At 33.5% G+C, this 20,320-nt stretch overlaps 1 protein-coding gene and 1 long non-coding RNA gene across 2 annotated transcripts in view; one reads left to right on the plus strand and one right to left on the minus strand.

The window, feature by feature from the left end:
• Positions 1 to 280: 280 nt before the first annotated feature.
• Positions 281 to 20,320, minus strand: part of LOC104897147 (GDSL esterase/lipase At3g26430) — a 42,388-nt gene continuing 22,348 nt past the window's right edge. Inside the window, exons 4-5 of the mRNA XM_010683974.4 lie at positions 1,117 to 1,387; positions 281 to 762 (exon numbers count right to left, since the gene is read on the minus strand). Of these exons, the coding sequence (XP_010682276.2) occupies positions 503 to 762; positions 1,117 to 1,387 (531 nt within the window). The 3' untranslated portion in view covers positions 281 to 502. The remainder of the gene's footprint in view (positions 763 to 1,116; positions 1,388 to 20,320) is intronic.
• Positions 12,097 to 16,000, plus strand: LOC130592026 (uncharacterized). Its single transcript, XR_008970062.1, has 2 exons — positions 12,097 to 12,186; positions 15,733 to 16,000. It is a non-coding gene; the product is annotated as an uncharacterized LOC130592026 (long non-coding RNA).

The raw sequence follows: 20,320 nt of genomic DNA on the forward strand, positions 1-20,320 counted from the left end.
TACTATGAATTTTAGTGTAAGGACCGCATATAATTTGGATTTTTTTTGTAAATTTTTCCAAAGTCTGCCTATAGATTTATGTGTATACTTGTACGTTTGTAATTTGGTGCTTGATTGTGATTAAATTGTAATTTGTGATGTAGATCTTCTCGACCTCACTTGTCTAATTATCAGAACATGGTTGAGGAATATAATACTTGAATACTAGAAAAAGAAGCATGAAAAAAAGTACAATTTTGAAAAAATTGGGGATAGCATGTGTGATGTTGCCTCCAAATAGTTCCGGCATTAGGTAGAAGCATTATATACGACTGCTCCTAGATCACGAGATGTGTCTTACAATTTGCGTAAAATTCGATTTATTTTTAGTTTCATCATATGCATAAATGTGTAGCTAACTCAAAATTTCATAAACCAAATTGTAAAGGTTCCGTATCTGATTTAAAGGTAAGCATCCACATCAAACTTGGACCATGTTAATCGATACTTGCATTACCCATCATTATATTTGATTGTAGCAAGCCATTTTCAAAGATATTGGAGGATCCGAATACGAACCATCCACCAAACGATTGAAGACCCATTTGTTGGCCGCCTCAGTGTAGTGAGCTCCATCCCAACTGATCCTAACTGATGGATCTTTGCAGGATCCGACTAGAACTTCTTTACCATTTTCCATGACCTTTGCTCCACAACGTTTATGCACGTCATAGTTATTCTTTCCTCCATGTCCGCAGCATGCTAGTAGAGGATTTTCAAAACCTTCATCATATATGACCAAATGCAAGACATTAAAACTGTAAAGTTTTAGATAATATTTCGTTATAAAAATAACCACCAATAATAGTCACAATTAGCAACATAAAACCAACTAATATCGTTCTTTTCCCTGGATGATAAAACATGTGATCTATTTATTTTGTTTAATATGATATTCTTATAATTTGAATAAATTAATAATTAAATGCAATAATAGTTACAATTATGCATGAAGTGTAAAGGTTGACATGATAAAACTAAATAAAAACATATAGACTGACATATTTTATCTCGGAAACATCAATCTTGTATCAGTCCCAAGTATAGATAACATTTGAAAATATAGAATACTCGTACCATATTTGTTGGCTTGGCTGATAAGGTTATACTTAATTGAGTAGACATCCACGTATGTGATGGCTGCTAGTGGCATATGTTCTCTGAGATGGACCACAACTTTCTTAAGCCCAAAGTTAAAGTATTGGGCCAGTTCGTTTATAGGGATTGCACATCCAGTTTGGTCCACTTGAGTAGCATCCAGTGAGAGACCGTCCAACACATACGGTAGACATCCAAGTGGGCCCGTATTGTGTATCCAAAAGTATCTACCTCCTTGCTTATATATTTCCTGCATGTAATACAAGGATTATAAGATAGGAATCAGGGTTGATCAAGTGGTTTCCTAGTGAGATTTACGGTACAATTCCTATTGTCGTAGTGAGCCTCTAGGTGATAGTTATGTGTTAAGCTAGTATAGAGCATTTCTTCCTACTTATTAAAAAATATATATACAATCCAGTCATGATCCGATCCTAGTCCGCTCTGTTTCAAAGGAAAAAATTCGAGCTGACATTAGCAAAAGTATAATCCGAATCCGACTTCGAGTCAGAGTAGGGTCAGAGTCAGATTCTAAAAAAAGTCCAAAATCTGAATCTGACCCCAATTTTAAGGCAATTACTCTTTTGTTATTTATTTATATTAATGTATTATGTATTTATAATCTGGCTCTGACTTTCAGGCAATCATATTATATAAATCTTTTTTATTGAAAGATAGTAATGTTAAAAATAATAGTAATTCTTAGATTATTTGTACTATATAACCTTCTCATATAATCTCTTTAAAAAAAATAGTAACAACTAAAGAAAAATGGACGGGAAAAGAATTTAAGTCAAATGTTAGGATTTGTTAAAAATGGACTGGATCGGACTTGAAGTCAGATGTTAGGATTTTAACTCGGATCGGACTCGACTATTCGGAGTCGGAGTCACAATCAGATTTAAAATCCGACTTCTATAGGATCGAAGTCGGATTATGCATAATGTGGTCCAAGTCCGATCCGTTGCCATACTTTTAGTTGACACTCTCTTTTTCAATCCTCTAAATCTTGATTTGGAGGTAAGTATCTCTATTATATAAGGGAAGGGGGGAGCAATGGATTCCTCTTTTGAAATGCCTATTTTGCCCCCCTTCCCATACTAAATTACAATTTCACTTACAAATCAAAGGGGGCTTTAAACAAAAACACCAAAAATATAATTATAACAATCACTCACAAGTCAACTAAAATGATAAAATTGCATAATTTACGTTATGCGAATCACTAAAATGAAGAAATTTTATAAAAACTTAAAAATTCACTTATAAACTACAACCTATGAAAAAATTGACTTGAAATTAAAGTGTCCACTTTCTTTACACTTTATGAAGTATTGTACTTAATTCAAAAATCAACTAAAAAATTATAATATTAGGAATCATATATAAATTCAATAAAATTTCTATTTTGTTCATAGAATTTAACTTTGAAAAGTAAAAAAAAAAAAAAAAAAAAAGAATGGTGAGAGACTTAAGTGACAAAAACTAAACCAATCAAATTTTGCAACTAAAAACAATTATACTTTGTATGTCTAATGTTCAAATTTTGACTCTTATGCTGAAGAAAATCGACTTTGTGTTTCGAAAAAATTCAAGCACGCATCGCGTGCAATAAATTCTAGTTATATAAAGGGAAAGAGATTCGGGTTTTTTAGGTGCAATCACATCTAGTCATATGACTAGTACACGATCCTTTTATTCAAAAGGTGGTTTTTATTCTATTATTGATAATTAAATAGCCCAATTAGGTCTAAGGAGTGTCCTATAAGAGCATGATTACTCATGTCTTATTAAATTATGAAATTGTGTCATGAGAAGTGATGTAAAAAATCATAACCTCCCACTCACATTTTTTTTATGATCTCATTTAGGTCATGTCATGACAAAAAGATATTTAGATCATCCCATAATCTAAGTCATGCAATGAGTCAGGAAAAGTGAAAGTGGGGTCAGCATGCACAATTTATAATGCGAATTTTGTAACTGAAATATCCACAAAAACTATAAAATTAAAAAAAATCACCAATTGTCATGATTTTTGAGATCTATAAATAGACATCGATTTTATTATATCTTGATACACTTTTTAAAATTATTTATTTTCTCTTCAAATTTCATATACTTAAGTTTTTCTTTTGGGACAATGGTCTTTTCTAGTCATAAGTGGGTGCATTCGTTAAAATGGATCATGATGCATGAGAGTGAAAGTTAATGAGAGAGAAGATGGTATGTTTCTTAAGTTCATGAGTGGATAATCTGGCCTTGAACCATGCCTATATCATCTCATCAAAAGAAATAATATAATGAAATTTTGGATAGACTTGTTCAATACATAGGTCTACCTATGCTACATTATATTGTTCATGATGTATCAACTTCACCGTGTTTAATTTGTAGTACCATTCATTTACAAACAATTATTGTGGTTAAAATTAATTACATATTGTAGTAAGATTTTACTAGCATGATCATAAATTGGCACGTGACAGACGATTCGATTAAGTTTGTTAATAATATAAATGAGTTCTCATCACCCTATTTAATATATTTTGATTTATAATGACTACTAAGAGGTGAGACACACACACCATTGATGTGTCGGCATCGAAGAAAATTTTTCAAAACATATATTGAAATCAATCAGTATTTTGAAATGGATTATTACATATCTAATACTTCCTCCATTTCATTTCAAATGTAACAGTTTCCTAAAACGCCAAATTCAAATTAAATGCAACATTTTACTTTTTTCTATTTTTGAAAAAAGTTTTTTTTACTGTGAAATTATGAAAATACCCTTAATGAACCCAAAAAAACCTGATTTAAAACCATTAATATGGACTAAACCAACATATTAAAAGCATAAGGTTATTTTCATTAGCTTAATGATTCCCACCAAAAAATCAATACAACTCCCAACTACTCACTACCCAAAACAGATGAAATTCAATTGTTGATCATTTATTGTCCATCAAAATATGAACCCTAACCCTCGATTCTCATACTCACTCTTCAATCGTTTTATTTATACTTCTTATCTCTCTTCATCTTCTTCCCTCTCTTCATCTTCTTCCTTGTATTCATATTTGTCTCTCTCATCAAAATACCACCATGAACTTCATTCACTAATGTTGCGTTTTATGCAAAAAAACAAAGGAAGGAATGATGATTTGGCGTGATTTGGTAAATTCGATTGAAGATGGAAGTCCATACGCATGGCAAATGTATTGTATCGGTGAAGTCGCGAATTGTTTGAGTGAGAAATTAACGAAGGCGTTGGATTGGTCATGAAAGGGCTGGAAAATCGGAAGAAAGAAGAAGGGCGAGTAAGAAGTTGGATTTCAATCCCCCTTTTGGTGAATCTCCTAAACTAAAAAGTAGATATAGTGTTTATCTTCTTAGATCTAGGGGAAAAGGTGCGAAAATTGTGAATCCTCAGAATGAGGAGGAAATAGAGAACCTTACGGTTAAAAACAACACCTTACCACCGCAGTGTTTAAGGTAGAGGAGGGGCTGCCCTTGTGAGGTTCAACCTGAGGAAGAGGTAGGAAGTAATATAACATGTTTTGTGAAGATGATGATGGGAATCATAGGCTTTTCAAGGTGTATAAGGAGTTAGATGTGGAGTTTGATGACGATGGACCTGAGATCTTCATGAGTCCATGTGTTGAAAGGAAAGAGATGGATCCGAATCAACTTTCCTCTTCTTGGGTAGAGGAACTCATTCGAGTTCCAGAGATTTTGTTAATCACTACTTTGTCTTTCAATTTATGCTGTGATTATTTGTTGTTATTGATTGCTAATTTATTCTTTTGAGTCCCCTGGTGTGGAAATGATTTTTGTCTATTATTTGTGATGTTGTGCTTATAATTTCACATGAGTCCCCTGAAAAAATGGCATCTGATTTAACTTTTGAGGCTGTTGGAACACGCCTTACTTTCGATTGTGGTTAGTTTTAGTTTGTGGTTGATGGCTCTATTAAATTAGCAGCAGTTTGAGGGTTGATTTGCATGAGTCCCCTGAAAAAATGGCCTCTTGTTATTTGACTAGGAACAATACAAGAGGGGGGTGAATTGTATTTGTAGAAATAAACATAACTTTTTGCGCAATTATAAACTTAAAGAAAGAAAGAAGCTAAAGGAATACAAGGAAAAACTTCTTGTGTTCCTTTATCTTCGTGTGGGATGAACCAAATCCTCATTGAATTGGATTTTTCCATTAGAAGGGGCTCGTATTTAGGTTTTATAATTCTGCAAAAAGTTACGTTTATTTCTACAAATACAATTCTCCCCCTCTTGTATTGTTCCTAATAAAATAACAATTGGTATAAGAGCTAAACTCAAGAAAAATAGGAAACCTTATTGAGAAATAGATCCAAGGAACAATGAACACCACCGAGAAACTTGAGGAAGGTTACTCTATGCAAAGGCCTCCTATGTTCAATAGAAAGTTATATTCTTACTAGAAGAATAGAATGTAGATTTTCATTAAGGTCTAAAACTACCAGCTATGGAGTGTTATTGAAGTTCGTGATTTTAAGGTCACAACTACTACTGACAAAAATAAGGCAATTCTTAAACCCTTCTCTGGATATGACATAGCTGACTTTCAAAAAATGAAAGTTAATGTAATGGCTGTTAAACTTTTACATTGTTGGATTAGATCCCATGAACACAATAGAATCATGTGATGCAAATCTGCAAAGCAAATATGGGATTTACTTGAGGTAACCCATGAAGAAACAAATGTAGTCAAGAGGTCTAAAATTGATTTACTAATGAATCAATATGAACAGTTCTCCATGAAAGCTAAGGAAAGCATACAGGAGATGTTTACTCATTTTACTAACATTATAAAGGAGTTAGCTTCTCCTGTGAAGTTTATTTCATCAGAGGAACAAGTTCGAAAAGTTCTTAGGAGTCCTCCTAAGGATAGATTGATGGCTAAGGTCACTACTTTATTAGAAACAAAAGACTTCACCGAGTTCAGCTTGGAACAACTTGCTGGATCACTTATGACTCATGAGCTACACTTTGATATTGAGTATGGTGAAATCTCTAAGTCTAAGTTCATTTCCCTAAAAGTTGATGATGTGATGAATCTGACTCAGAAGAAGAGGAAGTAGCTCTCATAGTCATAAAATTCCGAAAGATGTATAGGAGCATGAAAAATGGAAACTTGAAAGGTAAAGCTATAAAGTTTTCTAACAAAGATGCTTTTCATAAATGTGGCAGTACATATCACTTCATCAAGGAATTTCCACTTTGATAAAACGACAAAACCAAAAAAAGGAACAAGGAACGTTTTGCTTAAAGGAACAAGGAAACTAAAGCACCTTTCTCTAAAGCGAACGTTCGAAAGGTGATGATAGCAGCTTGGGGAGATTCAGAGACCGAGGAGGAAGAGGATCAACAAAATGAAGAAACTGCAAATATTTGCCTCATGGCAAACACTGGTATAAAAGAAAATGAAGAAAATGTTGAGGTAAGCCAATATATTCTTGAATCAGACTTAGATGGAAAAACGAAGACTGAAATTTTTGATCTTATTTATGATGCAATTCTTGAATGTAGAAATAAACGTGAAAAACGTGAACAAGCTGTTAAAGTTGGTAAAGAACATATAGAATGTCTTAAGAGAATGAGAAAGGATGTTGGAAGTAGGTTATTTGTTTTATTTGATAAAAACTTAAAAATCAAGGAACTGTATGAGAGTGTGAAAAATGAAAATTATCTAATACATTTAGAAATATCACACCTAAAATAATTTGTCCCTGTTCTATTTTCCTTTGATATAATATCAACTCATTTGAAAGGTCACCGATTGGAGATCGAAAATTTGAATAAAAAAAAAATTATTGTAAAGGAACAAAACAAGAAGGAACTTGTTATTGTAAGGAACAGAGGCAAAGTGATGGTCTTTCCTAAGTGCATTGAGAGACCAAAAATTAGAAGTAAAGAAGGTCTTGGTTTTGAAACCACAAGAAGAAGAACAAGCCTAAGAAATATGCTGACCTACCTAGTGACAAAATTTGCATGTATCATGAAAAGATAGGTCATTACATAACTTAATGTTAACTAAGAACTAGAATGATTGGCAAATGTGAAAATGAGCAACATAAAATGGGTTTCTAAAAGTAATGCTAGTCAAGAACAGGAACCTAGGAAAGAAGGGGTTCCTACAACTAACAACTAGTTAATTTTTGCATGTTGAAGTGAGGGGGGAACAACACTTGGTATCGTAATCTAAGCACATTACTGGATACAAATCTAAGTTTCTCTCACTCTCAACCTATGAAGGTGGAAGTGCGACATTTGGTGACAACAAGAAAAGTAACATAATTATCATGGGTAAGGTTGGTAACTCGTCATCACATTCCATTGATAATATTTTTCTAGTTGAAAGATCAAAACGCAATCTTTTAAGTATTTCCCAATTATGTGAGAAGGGAAATATTGTTAAATTTAACAGTGAAAAATGTTTGATCATAAACAATAACTCTAAGAACGTCATCTTGTAAGGAACAAAAAAAGGGAATACATATATTGTGGATCTTGTTCTTAAAAATAATTTGACATGTCTGGGTGTTATTGAGGATGATCATCTCCTATGGCATAACCGACTTAGTCATGCAAGCTTTTTATTACTTGACAAACTATGATCAAAAGATCTTGTTCTGGGATTACCATATATAAAATTTCATATTGATTAAGTTTGTGATGCTTGTGCCAAAGGAAAGCATATAAGATCTTCTTTCAAATCTAAAACTGTTGTGAGCACCACAAAGCCATTGAAATTAATTCACATGGATTAGTGTGGTCCTATGAGGATTCAAAGTTAAGAAGTGTGTGCTAGTTATTGTGGATGACTACTCAAGATATAATTGGATTATTTTTCTCTCTAGTAAGGATGAGACTTATGATGAGTTCCTTGTCTTTGCAAAGGGAATTCAAAATTTGAGTGGTTGCAAATTAATGCATATTATATCTGATCATGGTAAGGAATTTGAAAATTATAAATTCGATAACTTGAGTAGAGATCATGGCCTAAATTACAATTTTTCTGCACCTAGGACACCACAGCAAAATAGTGTTGTAAAAACGAAAAATAGGACTTTGGAGAAAATGGCTAGGACTATGTTAATAGCTAGTGAACTTCTAAGGAACTTTTGGGTTGAGGCTGCTAATATTGCTTGTCATATAATAAATTGTGCCTTGATGATACCTATCATTAATTAAACTCTTTATGAACTTTATTTTGGATGTAAATGTTTTGTTCATAATAATGCTATAATCTCGAAAAATTTGATGGAAGGAGTGATGAAGCAATATTCCTAAGATATTGATCACATAGTAAGGCTTATAGAGTTTACAATAAAAGGACTATGTGTGTTTTGAAGAAAGTGTACAAATTATCTTTGATGAATCTCACAATTTTAATCCAAGCAAGCAGGTTGATGATTTAAAATAGGCTTGGCTCGACCAAATAAAAAAGATGCAGATTCAATTGAGGATGAAGTAGGAATAAAAGAGGAAAAGAAAGAAGAAGAACAAAATCTTTAAAACAATATTGTTCATGTTCCTCAAGATGATGGAACTGTTCCTTTTTCTACTAAAAACAAAAATGTTGAAGGAACTGATTCAACAATGGCTGAAAGAGGAACAAATGAACAAGGCTCATCATCCTCTCAAGAAATTCAGGAGGAACTACTTATCCCTATAAGATGATTTCAACTAAGACCTTGGAGCCAACAAAAATCACAAATCCAGTGAAACTCATAATAAGTGAAATGGTCGAAAAGGACTATGTGTGGTTGAAGAAAGTGTATACATTATCTTTGATGAATTTGACAATTTTAATCCAACCAAGCAAGTTGATGATTTTGCATTAGGCTTGGCTCGACCAAATGAAAAACATGCATATTTAATTGAGGATGAAGAAGGAATAAAAGAGGAAAAGAACGAAGAAGAAGAAGAAAATCTTTAAAACAATACTGTTCCTGTTACTCAAGATGATGAAACTATTCCCGTTTCTACTAAAAACAAAAATATTGAAGGAACTGATTCAACAATGGCTGAGAGAGGAACAAATGAACAAGGCTCATCATCCTCTCAAGAAATTCAAGAGGAACAACCTGTTCCTATAAGAGAATTTCAACCAAAACCTTGAAGAAACAAAAATCACATACAGTGGAACTCATAATACGTGACATATCCAAAGATACGTAAACTAGATCTCAGTTTCTTTAAAAAAAAAAAACTAAATTTTAGTTTCTAATAAAAAATAAAAAAAACTAGATCTCAGTTAAGAAATTTTTGTGCATTTCATGCGTTCCTATAAATTATGGAACCAAGAAATCATGACGAAGCCTGAACTGATTCCGGTTGTATTACTATTACGCAAGATGAGTTAAACTTTCAAAGAAACAAGATATGACATCTATCCCTTCTTCTAAACAACAAAAATTAGTGGGATTAAAATGGGTGCTTAGAAACAAACTAGACGAGTATGTAACTATTTTGAGAAACAAAGCTAGTTATTATCGTAAAAGGTTGCAATCAGCAAGAAGGAATTGAGTGTGAAGAAACCTTTTCTCCAGTTGCTAGACTTGATGCCATTAGAATACTAATTGCATTTGCTGCATTTATGGGATTTAAGTTGTATCAAATGGATGTAAAATGTGCATTTCTTAATGGCTATTTAATTGAAGATGTATATGTTGAGCAACCCCCTGGATTTGAAAAATAATGATTTCTCAAACCATGTCTTCAAAAGCTAGATAAGGCTCTTTATGGGTTAAAGTAAGCACCTAGGTCATGGTATGAGAAATTATCTAAGTTCCTTTTAGAAAATAATTTCAAAAGAGGAAAAGTTGATAAAACTTTATTTCTAAAATCGAAAGGAACTGGTATACTTCTTGTTCAAATATATGTTGAAGATATTATCTTTGGAGAAACTAATGAGTCACTATGCAAAGAATTATCTAAACTCATGAGTAATGAATTGAAATGAGCTTGATGGGTGAGTTAAATTTCTTTATTGGGTTAAAAATTAAGCAAACTGAAAGAGAAATAATTATTCATCAACAAAAATACATAAAGGAACAACTAAAAAAATATGGCCTTGAAAATTCAAAGATCAATCACAATCCTATAGGAACTTCAACTACATTAGATAAACATTCAGTAGGAACAAGTGTTGATCAAACAAAATAAAGAGGCATGATTGGTTATCATATGAATTTAACTGATAGTCGTCCAGACATAGCTTTTAGTGTTGGTTTGTGTGCTAGATCTCAAGCAAATCCCAAGGAGTCTCAGCTAACCACTGTAAAGAGAATTATGAGATATCTCGAAGGAACAGATGATCTTGGACTTTTCTATCCAAGAAGTGTGTAATAGCCTATATTTTAAGCAGGTTTAATAACGACTTTATAAATGAGATTTGATAAGTATAATAGTTGATATTTTCAGACATGATTTAGTCAAAGTTAGCTATGTTCATATTAGTAAAGAAATTACTTTAAGAATTATTATTATTATTATTTTTTATCGTCTAAAGTAAGTTCCAAGAATAAATAAGTTAGTATGATTTTAATAATAGAGATATTGAGTTAAGGATTTTAAGTTTGAAATAAAGAGAACCCATTTTTAATTACAATTTATTTCTCCTCACTCATGTATTACTCTAGATGCAGAGCATCACTCTCTCCTCTTCATAACTTCTCAATCAAGTGCCAAAGTGTATTTTTCCCATAGATCAATTATTCTCTTCAAGATTCATTTTAATTACCAAGTGGTTAAGAATTGGGAGAAACCTTAAAACCAAAATAAAACCCCAAACAATAATTTTCTCTCTCCTCTGATTTTATACCCGTATTGCATGTTCAATTTCTGATTTGGAGTCGAAATTTTCCAAAACTTATTACATGAAAGTTGTAGATCTCGAAAAGTTATTGAACTTAGACCCAAAAATCACTTGATTTGGAGTTCGGAGCTATGAGTTATGGTCTTTGCAAGTTTGGTGTTGCTACCTTCATTTCTCTCTCCTCTATTTTTATTCCGACAATCTGTTTTCCCAATTATCTACAACATGCAATCCAATTTTGCTCTTTTTGCTGAATAAAGTTATAGATAACTTCGAGCTAATGAATTTGGGCACAAACACTTGATTTGGAGTTCGGAGCTATGAGTTATGGTCTTTGTAAGTTTGGTGTTGCTACCTTCATTTCTCTCTCCTCTATTTTTATTCCGACAATCTGTTGCCTCAATTATCTATAACATGCAATCAATTTTGCTCTTTTTGCTGAATCAAAGTTGTAGATCACTTCGAGCTAATGAATTTGGGCACAAAAATCGCTCAATTCGGAGTTCGGAGCTATGAGTTACGCCTTATACAAGTTCAGCACTGCTGCTGTACTTTGTGTTGCGTTGCTGCCGTGGTTGGTTTGTTTCCCATGTTGTCATTGCTAACTTGTTGCCTTGTTGCTGCCATTGTGTTGGTATTCCTTTCCATATGAAGGTATAAGCTAATTTTTCTTAATTCCTCATCTCCTTTGATTCCAATTCAAGTGTGGTGCAATTGATTTTATATTCTATTTTAGAAATAAACTTGGTTCTAAATTTTGTTATTGATTAGCAAATATAGTTATGATAAGAGTTGTTAAACTTAATATTGAATATTTTATCTTTCTTATTGGATTGAAGCTTCTAATATGAAGTAAGCCTCTTAAGTAAGTTTATAAAAACTGATTTTTATAAATTATGTTGTTTGATAATACTCTCTGAAATCAGAATGATGTTAATTAGAGATAGAATTGATGTTGTGAGTTGGATTAGTAGAATGGGTGTATATAAGGTTGTGGTGGTTAGTTCATGGAAGAGCTTAAAAGTATGAGTAATTCAATTTGTTTATCTAAATTGTTGTGAGGATGGTTAATGATTTTGTTATTGTTTTGAGGTCGTTGTTGGAGTATGTATATGGAGATAAATTATGAAGTTCGAGCTATAGTGGTTATCCAAATGTCGAATTATTGGGAATTGTTTCAAGGTACACACATGTCCTTCCACCTTTGAATCTATATTCGTGTTTTATGTGATTTCATGTGCTGAGCTTAATAAGCCTTTTATATAAATCAAAATTATTCAAAGTGTTATTCGTGTGTTTACAAGAGTTGTTAACTACATATTTGGTTTTAAGCTATGAGCGAAAGCTATATATGTGATGAGTTTTACTGAGTGATATTTTATGAAGAACTGATTGGAGGTAGTTGAATCCTTCAATAATATAGATGTGTGATATTATTAAACCTACTTGTTTCCACATCGAATTTATAATAAGTTTCTTATGCTTAGTAAGTTGATCTTTTATATGAAAGTGTAGCTATGAGAATTAAAGCAAGATCTTTAGTATATCTAACTATATAAGTGGTTTTACAACAAGTACTTCGATTTACGAACTAAGCGGGACGTCGACTCGATATCTTTATGAACTCGCTTTCGATTTAAACTATAGTTATATTTGAAAGTTTCAGAGAAAAAGAAAGGAATTTTGATCAAGGATGTTGAGTTAAAATTTCAGGTTTAAGGCAATTGTGAAAATATTTGTGATATAAGTTTTATATGGAATTCTGAAAGTATGAAAAACTCTTTATTATGGTTTGAGATTTTGATTATATATGATCATGAACTTTGAAAATTATGACTTGGAGTTATGAACAAATATGGACTCGTGAAATTATAAATCAGAATTTTCTAGTTCTATTAATGACGGGGAGGATCTTTACTCCTACTTAAATTTTTATAAGAAGTTCTCATAGGAAAAAGTCTCTCAAATTTGGGTCAATTAATGAAATTATTTTCGGATTTAAGTTTGGAAACACGTAAGTCTAGTGAAACAAGTTATATCTTTACAGAATATCATGGATGAATTATGTTATATGGAGTTTGGAATCTAAGTTAGAATGAGTTTGCTGTGAGATGGGTACTTGTGAAGTTCTTTTAAGAAATACAATTGTCGCTTTGAGGATATTATTAGAAGTAGTCAATATCCCAAGATTTACTTATGGCGTATAAACAAGGTGAATGGTATCACCCGAAGAAATCTCCGAAAATAATATGGAGGTTATATATAAGAATGAAGATTTGTGATGTCATAATTGAAGGATGAAGTAATTGTTGGGAGGTTCTAACTAAGAATGAAGATGTTATGTGGTGGACGTAGATTAGATAGTTAGGGAATAGTAAATTTGGATGTGAATTTCAAAGGTCAAATATTAATTTATGAGTTAATGAGTTGTTACAAGAGGTTTGTGAGTTCAGAGGATGTGTAGGATTTGAGATATGAATGTCGTATCAGTGAAATAAAGGATCCAATCTTGGTGGTGGTTTAGAGAGTATCAATTAGAGAGATATAATTTACAATACTTATGTAATAAAAGATCATATCCGCAAAGGGGTCAAGTAAAAGAGTTTGGAGCATAATTTCGTCTATTGGATGAGTAAGATTATATAAATGGATGTTGGGAAAGAAAAATATAAATCTAGATAATAGAGAGCATGGTAATTAAAGTTATATAATGACAATACTAAGCGTATGGTGTTAAGCTAATATGAGCTTTCAGTACAAATACATGGGGACGTATGGTGTGAATTATAAATTTAGAAGGATGAGGACAACGAGTTGAGTATTGGGAAATATGGAGTGAGATATTTTGATTGCCATAGTAATTGTAGGTGATTTATGATAATGTAATAAGTTATATTCTGGCAATGAAAGTTCATGTATTGGGAATAAGAAAACCTTTAAGGGGAAAATTCATATCATGAGAATTTTGGAATGCTATAGTTTAGATGCTATAAGTTAAAAATGAAAGTCCAAGTACAAAGAGAAACTATTATGATGAAGGGAATTACCAAGACATGTTAGAGGATACCTTATAGTCTACAAGTAAAAACATTACAGGTTAATCGCACGAGCTTAGAATTGGGTCTCATAATAGTTATCTTATAAGTCTTTGAGAAACATATTTTACATTTTGATTATGTTATGGGTTCGACTGCGGAGAGACATTTGATTTCGAATACGTTTTATGTATATTACTTCCTTTAAAAGAATATTTGAGGTAAGTGATATTATTTGAGATTCGAGTTTGTGTTATAATAAGATTATTGAGGTTCAGGTATTTTGGATATGTTAATTACATTTCAACTTTGTTTTGTTTTATATTAATTTACGGACGAAGTTTAAGTCGTTGATACACTTGGAATTGAGTATGCGATACGAATTAAGAACAAGAGTATAAGTTTTGAAAGATATAAGTTTGTGTTATTGAGAAATTAGCATTATGATTTAGTTATTGTTTTATGGGGAAAGTAAACAACATTTATGGAGCGAGATGCTCAATATGTGTTATGGAGCGGGTATTGTTCCTTTGAGTAGTCATGATCCAAAAGTTATTGAGGTTAAGTTTTGGAAATTCCTAATTCGAAGTACCGAGCAGGAAGTTATGTTCATTTTAAGTTCAGTATTTTTGCTGTAATTATTTTGACAAAAGTTCCAAATGTTCTTGTTAACTCAACCCTTTTGGTAAAGTTTAAATGAGCACACTAAGTGCCTATACGACTTTTACAAGCAGTAAAGAATTGATTATTTCCTTATATCTTTACACGTAACTAATATGTGAAATTGTTGACGTAAAACAAAAGATTTCAAAAGAAGATCCAAGTCTTGCAATGATTAGCAACACCATAGTAGTGGTGATTATTTTCCTCTTCATGGATAAATATGTGTTCTTTGAAACACGTGTGGTATTGATAAACTGTGCATTTAAACTATTTATGTAAATAAACTATGGATACAAGTGGGTAAAGGCCGATACCAAATAAGGTACGGTATGAACAACAACCCTTGGAGGATGGGTGATCTCCTTTCGAACCCTCGCTGGGTGGGTGAAGTCCAGCAGATAATAAAAATGGGACTGTCCTGGTTAAGGCTTGCAAGCATAAATATTTAAACGGTGGGGTGACGACCTCCATTAGCTTAGAGACAGTCGGCTCCTTGTGTAAGGACCCCTCTCTATTCGTGTTCGCTTTACCCAATGAAATTAAATTGCTATCGACCCAAAGGGTTTTTGAATGATCTAAGTGGTGATCTTCATGATAAAAATTCTTACTTTAATACGATTGTGCAAGGATAGTAATCCTGAAATTTTTAAACAAGTACCTTACTTGTGAAGCATACTGAATTCTAGCATGAATTGTATACGAATGGTCTTAAGCCACCAAAATGAGGTTTTGGGATGAGCTTATGTATTTCAACTGTTGTTGAACATTGTCCTTATGGCAAGGAACTTATTATCTGTAGTATATGTATGAGTACTCTTTATTGGACTTTCTAGTTAAGGGTTGCTGGAGTCGTGATAGAAACATTTCTAACTATTTGATTTTAAGTATTTTTGAAGTCTGGGATTGTTCCACTTGATGAGTAATAAACCGCACAACTATATTTTAAGCCACTAAAATGAATTTCTGGTTGGACAGTGTGTGTACTCAGTTTTTCTGATTTTGTTCTTCGAACCTGTCCTGGTGGGGGCAGGGTTCATTGTTAGTGATTTTGCAGGGTTGATGTCAAGGTCTTGGAATATGATTATTGATCAAGAAGAAGATTTTTATGTTATGAAATGGTGGGCTGAGGTTAAAGTTAGATGCTTTGTTTGGAATTATTCGTAATCTGTTATTTGATTTTCAAGTTGTTATGTTGTGGGCCCCTGACCCACAGATCCAGGATCGTTTTTATAGGTTTTGTTTCCGCTGTGAATAAATGTAAATTCGAGGTTTGTTAAGTGTTGATTGTGTTTTGTGTATCTTAAGTGTGATTAGTTGGCAGCTCGGAAGTGCGGGCTGTTACAAAAGAAAAGGAACAATCACCTTTCCCAATTTTCTCCATGATTACATAGTTCAATTCTTTGGGGGAACTGCTGGCCAAACCAAAATCAACCACAATCTCCTCTTCCCTGTACATAAAATTATGTTTAACCTTGTTTGAAGATCACTCATTCCTCAAATTCAATAAAGGAATGAGGTGGGTCTCCTAGATATGTGCTACATGTTTTGCCTTGACCATCAAATTCAAATAAACTTTCCTTCTCTTTTTATCCAACACCTTACTCACTTCATAGAAAATCATTTTGTTATTGAATATGGTGATTTGATTACTTCTCTTCTCTCCTACTTCAAATCTAAGACTATTGGTTGGCCTACCTTGGGAATTAAGAAATATATTATTTTAAATGAAAAGACTTTATATGGCTTGGACCTCCCTATCCAAAATAGGATTATGACTCAAGGGAGGATAGCCTCTAGTTCCTCACAAAAGAGGAAACTGCCTAGGGTAGTAGAAGAGGAACAAGTGGAAGTGATCTTGGAGGAACAAGTTCCTAAATCGGATGAGCCAAAGGAAGAACCCCCAAAGAAACGCAAAAATTGTTCCCAACAAGCCTACCAAACCTGTTCCTAAATAAGTTAGGCAAAGTTCTAGGTTGATAATTGCCAAAACTACTCTTGTTCCTTCTAATGAGGACTTTCCTTTAGTCCTTTCTAATGAAGAGGAACTCCCTAAAAGCTCACCTAAGGAACCCACTCCTCCTTCTTCACCGAAAATGTCAGTAACCCTAAACACCATACCTTTCATCTATCCCTTATCCTTCTTTGTTCCTTCAAGTTAAGAATAGATGAAGGTTCCAATAAATAAGCCTAGCTCTTTCTCCTCTGCATCTACTATCCTACCACCACAACCTCCATCTCTTACTTCACTTTACACCACTAAAGGAGGTGTTCGAAGAAGAAGTAGTAAAGGAACATAACTCCCTTTCCCTTCCTAATGTTTAGTTCCTGTTTCTGTTAAAGGAATAAGAACTCTTAAGTTCTATTTTTTTTTTCTTCCTTTTTATGTTTTTTACTTTTATGGTATAAGTGTTATAAATACAATGACTTTTGCTAAACTTGTCTTTGTTTGTGATTTAATTGCATAATTTCTTACTTGAAATTACTAGTATTATGCGATTGATGTTTGAGCAAGTCTAACCTTTGTAAATCCTAACTTAACCATTTTTTTTTTGTGCTTGTTCATGGTCACAAGGTCTTCCAAATCTTAGTCTTTCCAAAATCACCAATAGTTTTGATCTTTTTGAGGATAACAAAGGGGGAAAAGATATTAGGAACAAACTCAGTTAAAAAAATAAAAAAAAAGTTTAAAATGTTAAAATCCTTAATCTGCCTTAGAAAATAAAAAAAAAGACAAGAACAGTCCCAACTATACACCTTCCACTATTTTCAGTCCCAAATAATGATTATCTTTTAGCAGTCCCAACTATGCATCATTTTTTCCAACATTGGTCCCTGCATGTTAATAACCTACTACAACTAGGGCTGGAAATGAGCCAAGCCTGCTCTTGAACTGTTCGAGCTCGCTCGATTAAAGCTTGCCAGGATTCGGCTCGCTAAGGCTCGACTCGAGTTCGCGATCAGCTCGAGACCTAACGATACGAGCCACGAGCTAGGCTAAACTCGGCTCGAAAAGCTCGCGAATGACTCGAGTTATTTTTTTATTAGAAAAATATAAAAATAGTAGAGCATTATTCATTAGTTTAAAAAAAAGACAAAACATTAAAACATATAACTTTTTAAAAAGGAAAAAACACAACAAAAAAGTAAATAGCAAACAAGTAGCCATGCGCGCACCGCTCCCTCGAATCTAGTGATCCCAATTAAACTTTCAACAAACTCAAAATAATCACTTAACAAAACTCATTTGTTAAAAACTCCCAAAAGGCCAAAACCCTAACAGTTCGAGCCTACAACCTACTTACGCGGCAAGCCGCTGCTACCTCGCCTCAACGTCGGTGCTACCTCACCTTAACGCCGATGTAACCTCGCCTCACCGCCGCTCGTCGCACCTCTCACTCGCCTCATCGCCTCTCGGCTCCCACTCACACCGCATCCATCGGCTCTTACTCACCACCGTTGCATCTTTCGGTCTCACTCACCACCACCATTGCCACCTGCTAGAACTGCCATGGCGGGTGACCTACCAACATGTATGAATTCTTGGTGTTTTAGAATCCTAATTTTTTAATTCTATGTAGTTTAGGAGTTGATATCGATGTAGTTGGTTACTTGGTCTTTTTTTGTGCAAAATAGTCGTTTACTCCTTTTGCATGACTACTTTCGAGCCTTTTTTCGAGCATGAGCCTCGTGCTTCAAACGAGCTCGAGCCGAGCCTCTCATTCTAGCACACGAGCCCGAGCCAAGCTCAATTTCTGAGGCTCGAGCTGAGCCTCATTTTCGACACTCGAGCCGAGCCTACCACTATTCGTGCTCGGCTCGGCTCATTCCCACCCCTAACTACAACAGGCAAAATGCACGATTTTATCTTTTTTTTTTTTACTGCCACCACCTATTCAACACCCCCACCATCCAACACACCCACTCCCACCACCCAACACCACTTATGTGGAAAAGATGGACTAGTCAGATTAAAGGTACCAATAAACAAAAGAAAAGTGGCCATTTTTCCTCATTAAAAAGTTACTCTTCTAACAATATTCCAACTTAGTAAAAAGGTGGATGATTGTATATGAAGATACTTTTTTTTTTCTATTATATGATGATGATAGCAAACTCCGGAAAAAGAAGACTTAAGAAACAAGAGTTATGGAAGAGAGTGAAGCTGGAAAATTGATGTGTGCCAAGAAAAAGAAAGGGTGAGATTGGTTTTATTGTTCAGCAAGTGGCGAGCGTGTGAAATCACACCCCTAACCCAATTTACTTTTTGATTGAGCACAATTTCATACGCAAGCGGGGAGAGGATCTCGGTTGGGGAGCTTCTAGATGGTTAAGGAAGTCTCTTTCTTTCTTGTTTTGGCTTCCATTATTTATGTGAGATGATAGCACGACGTTGTTTGGATTTCTATGAGTGTTTTTCATCTTCTTCGTTTTGGTAGGAGAGAGATTGTTATTTAGTAAAGGAGTTGAATTCCATTTGATTGATAAAGGAAGACCTGAAAAACAACTAAAGAGAAGAGAAAATAAAGATTATTGCTGCAATTCTGCAAATTATACAGAAGTGAGTGGTCAGGTTTTACGAGTAACGGGGAGGGAATTTCATGAGTTACAAGTGAGGGGGAGGCACAAGAGAGGTGGGAGGGGAAGGGGAGGCACATGAGTGGCAGGGAAGGAAGTAGGAAGGAGAAGGGAGGGAGGAAGAAGAAAGAGCTAATAAGGAGGAAGAATAAAACTGGTTTTAATTTTTTTTAAAAAAAATTTAATCTGTTAAACAGGTAACCAGTCAACTGGGACCATTTTTATAAAAAATGATGCATAGCTGGGACTGCTCGGAAATAATCCTTAATTGGGACTTAAAATGGCGGAACACCCGTACTTAGGACTATTCTTGTCAATTATTCCTAGTAAAATTATAAGTATTATTTTATGTCTGTCTTTCATTTCCTTAAGTTATTTGTTGTTTTATTTTCCTTAGTTTGTAACTTTGTTATCATCATCAAGAAGGGGGAAATTGTTGAACCCTAGTTTTAATGATGACAAAGGAAGAAAGATACAAACTAAGTAATGAGCTAACAAGTTGTTAAGTAAATGGAATTTTGCAAGGTATCATAGAGAAGAGCAAAGATAATACTAAGTTAGAAGAAGAAATCAGGTTTGGATTTTGAAAACTAAGTGGAGATGCTCAAGAAACTGATATTGGAGATGCGCTGGAACAAGAGGACCATAGCAAGGATTTTTGTTCCCAATTCCAATGTAAAGGAACGAGTAATAATTGGTAAGGAATTTTGACAATTTAAAAAGAGAATGAGCGGAAAGGAATAGACGAACTAGCACTGTCATGTTAAGTGAAAGGAACTAACTGATAAAAGGAACTAGACATAGGGTGAAGCAGTACAATGGTTAATATATGACGCTAGAGTGTTTTATACCTAGAGTCTAGGAAATTTAAGAAAAAGATTAGATAATTAAAATCCTTTTTCGATTTTAATGAAAGCATTTATAAAGATAATTTTTAATAAAAGGATATAAATTCAGTTTTCTTGATTAAATAATATTTTTTAATTAAAATAAGATTTTGTTTACTTCTTAAGTGGTTGCTAAATTAAAGGAAACACACGTTT

The sequence above is a fragment of the Beta vulgaris genome, chromosome 6 (assembly GCF_026745355.1).
Source record: "Beta vulgaris subsp. vulgaris cultivar EL10 chromosome 6, EL10.2, whole genome shotgun sequence".
In the NCBI taxonomy this organism is placed as follows: domain Eukaryota; kingdom Viridiplantae; phylum Streptophyta; class Magnoliopsida; order Caryophyllales; family Amaranthaceae; genus Beta; species Beta vulgaris.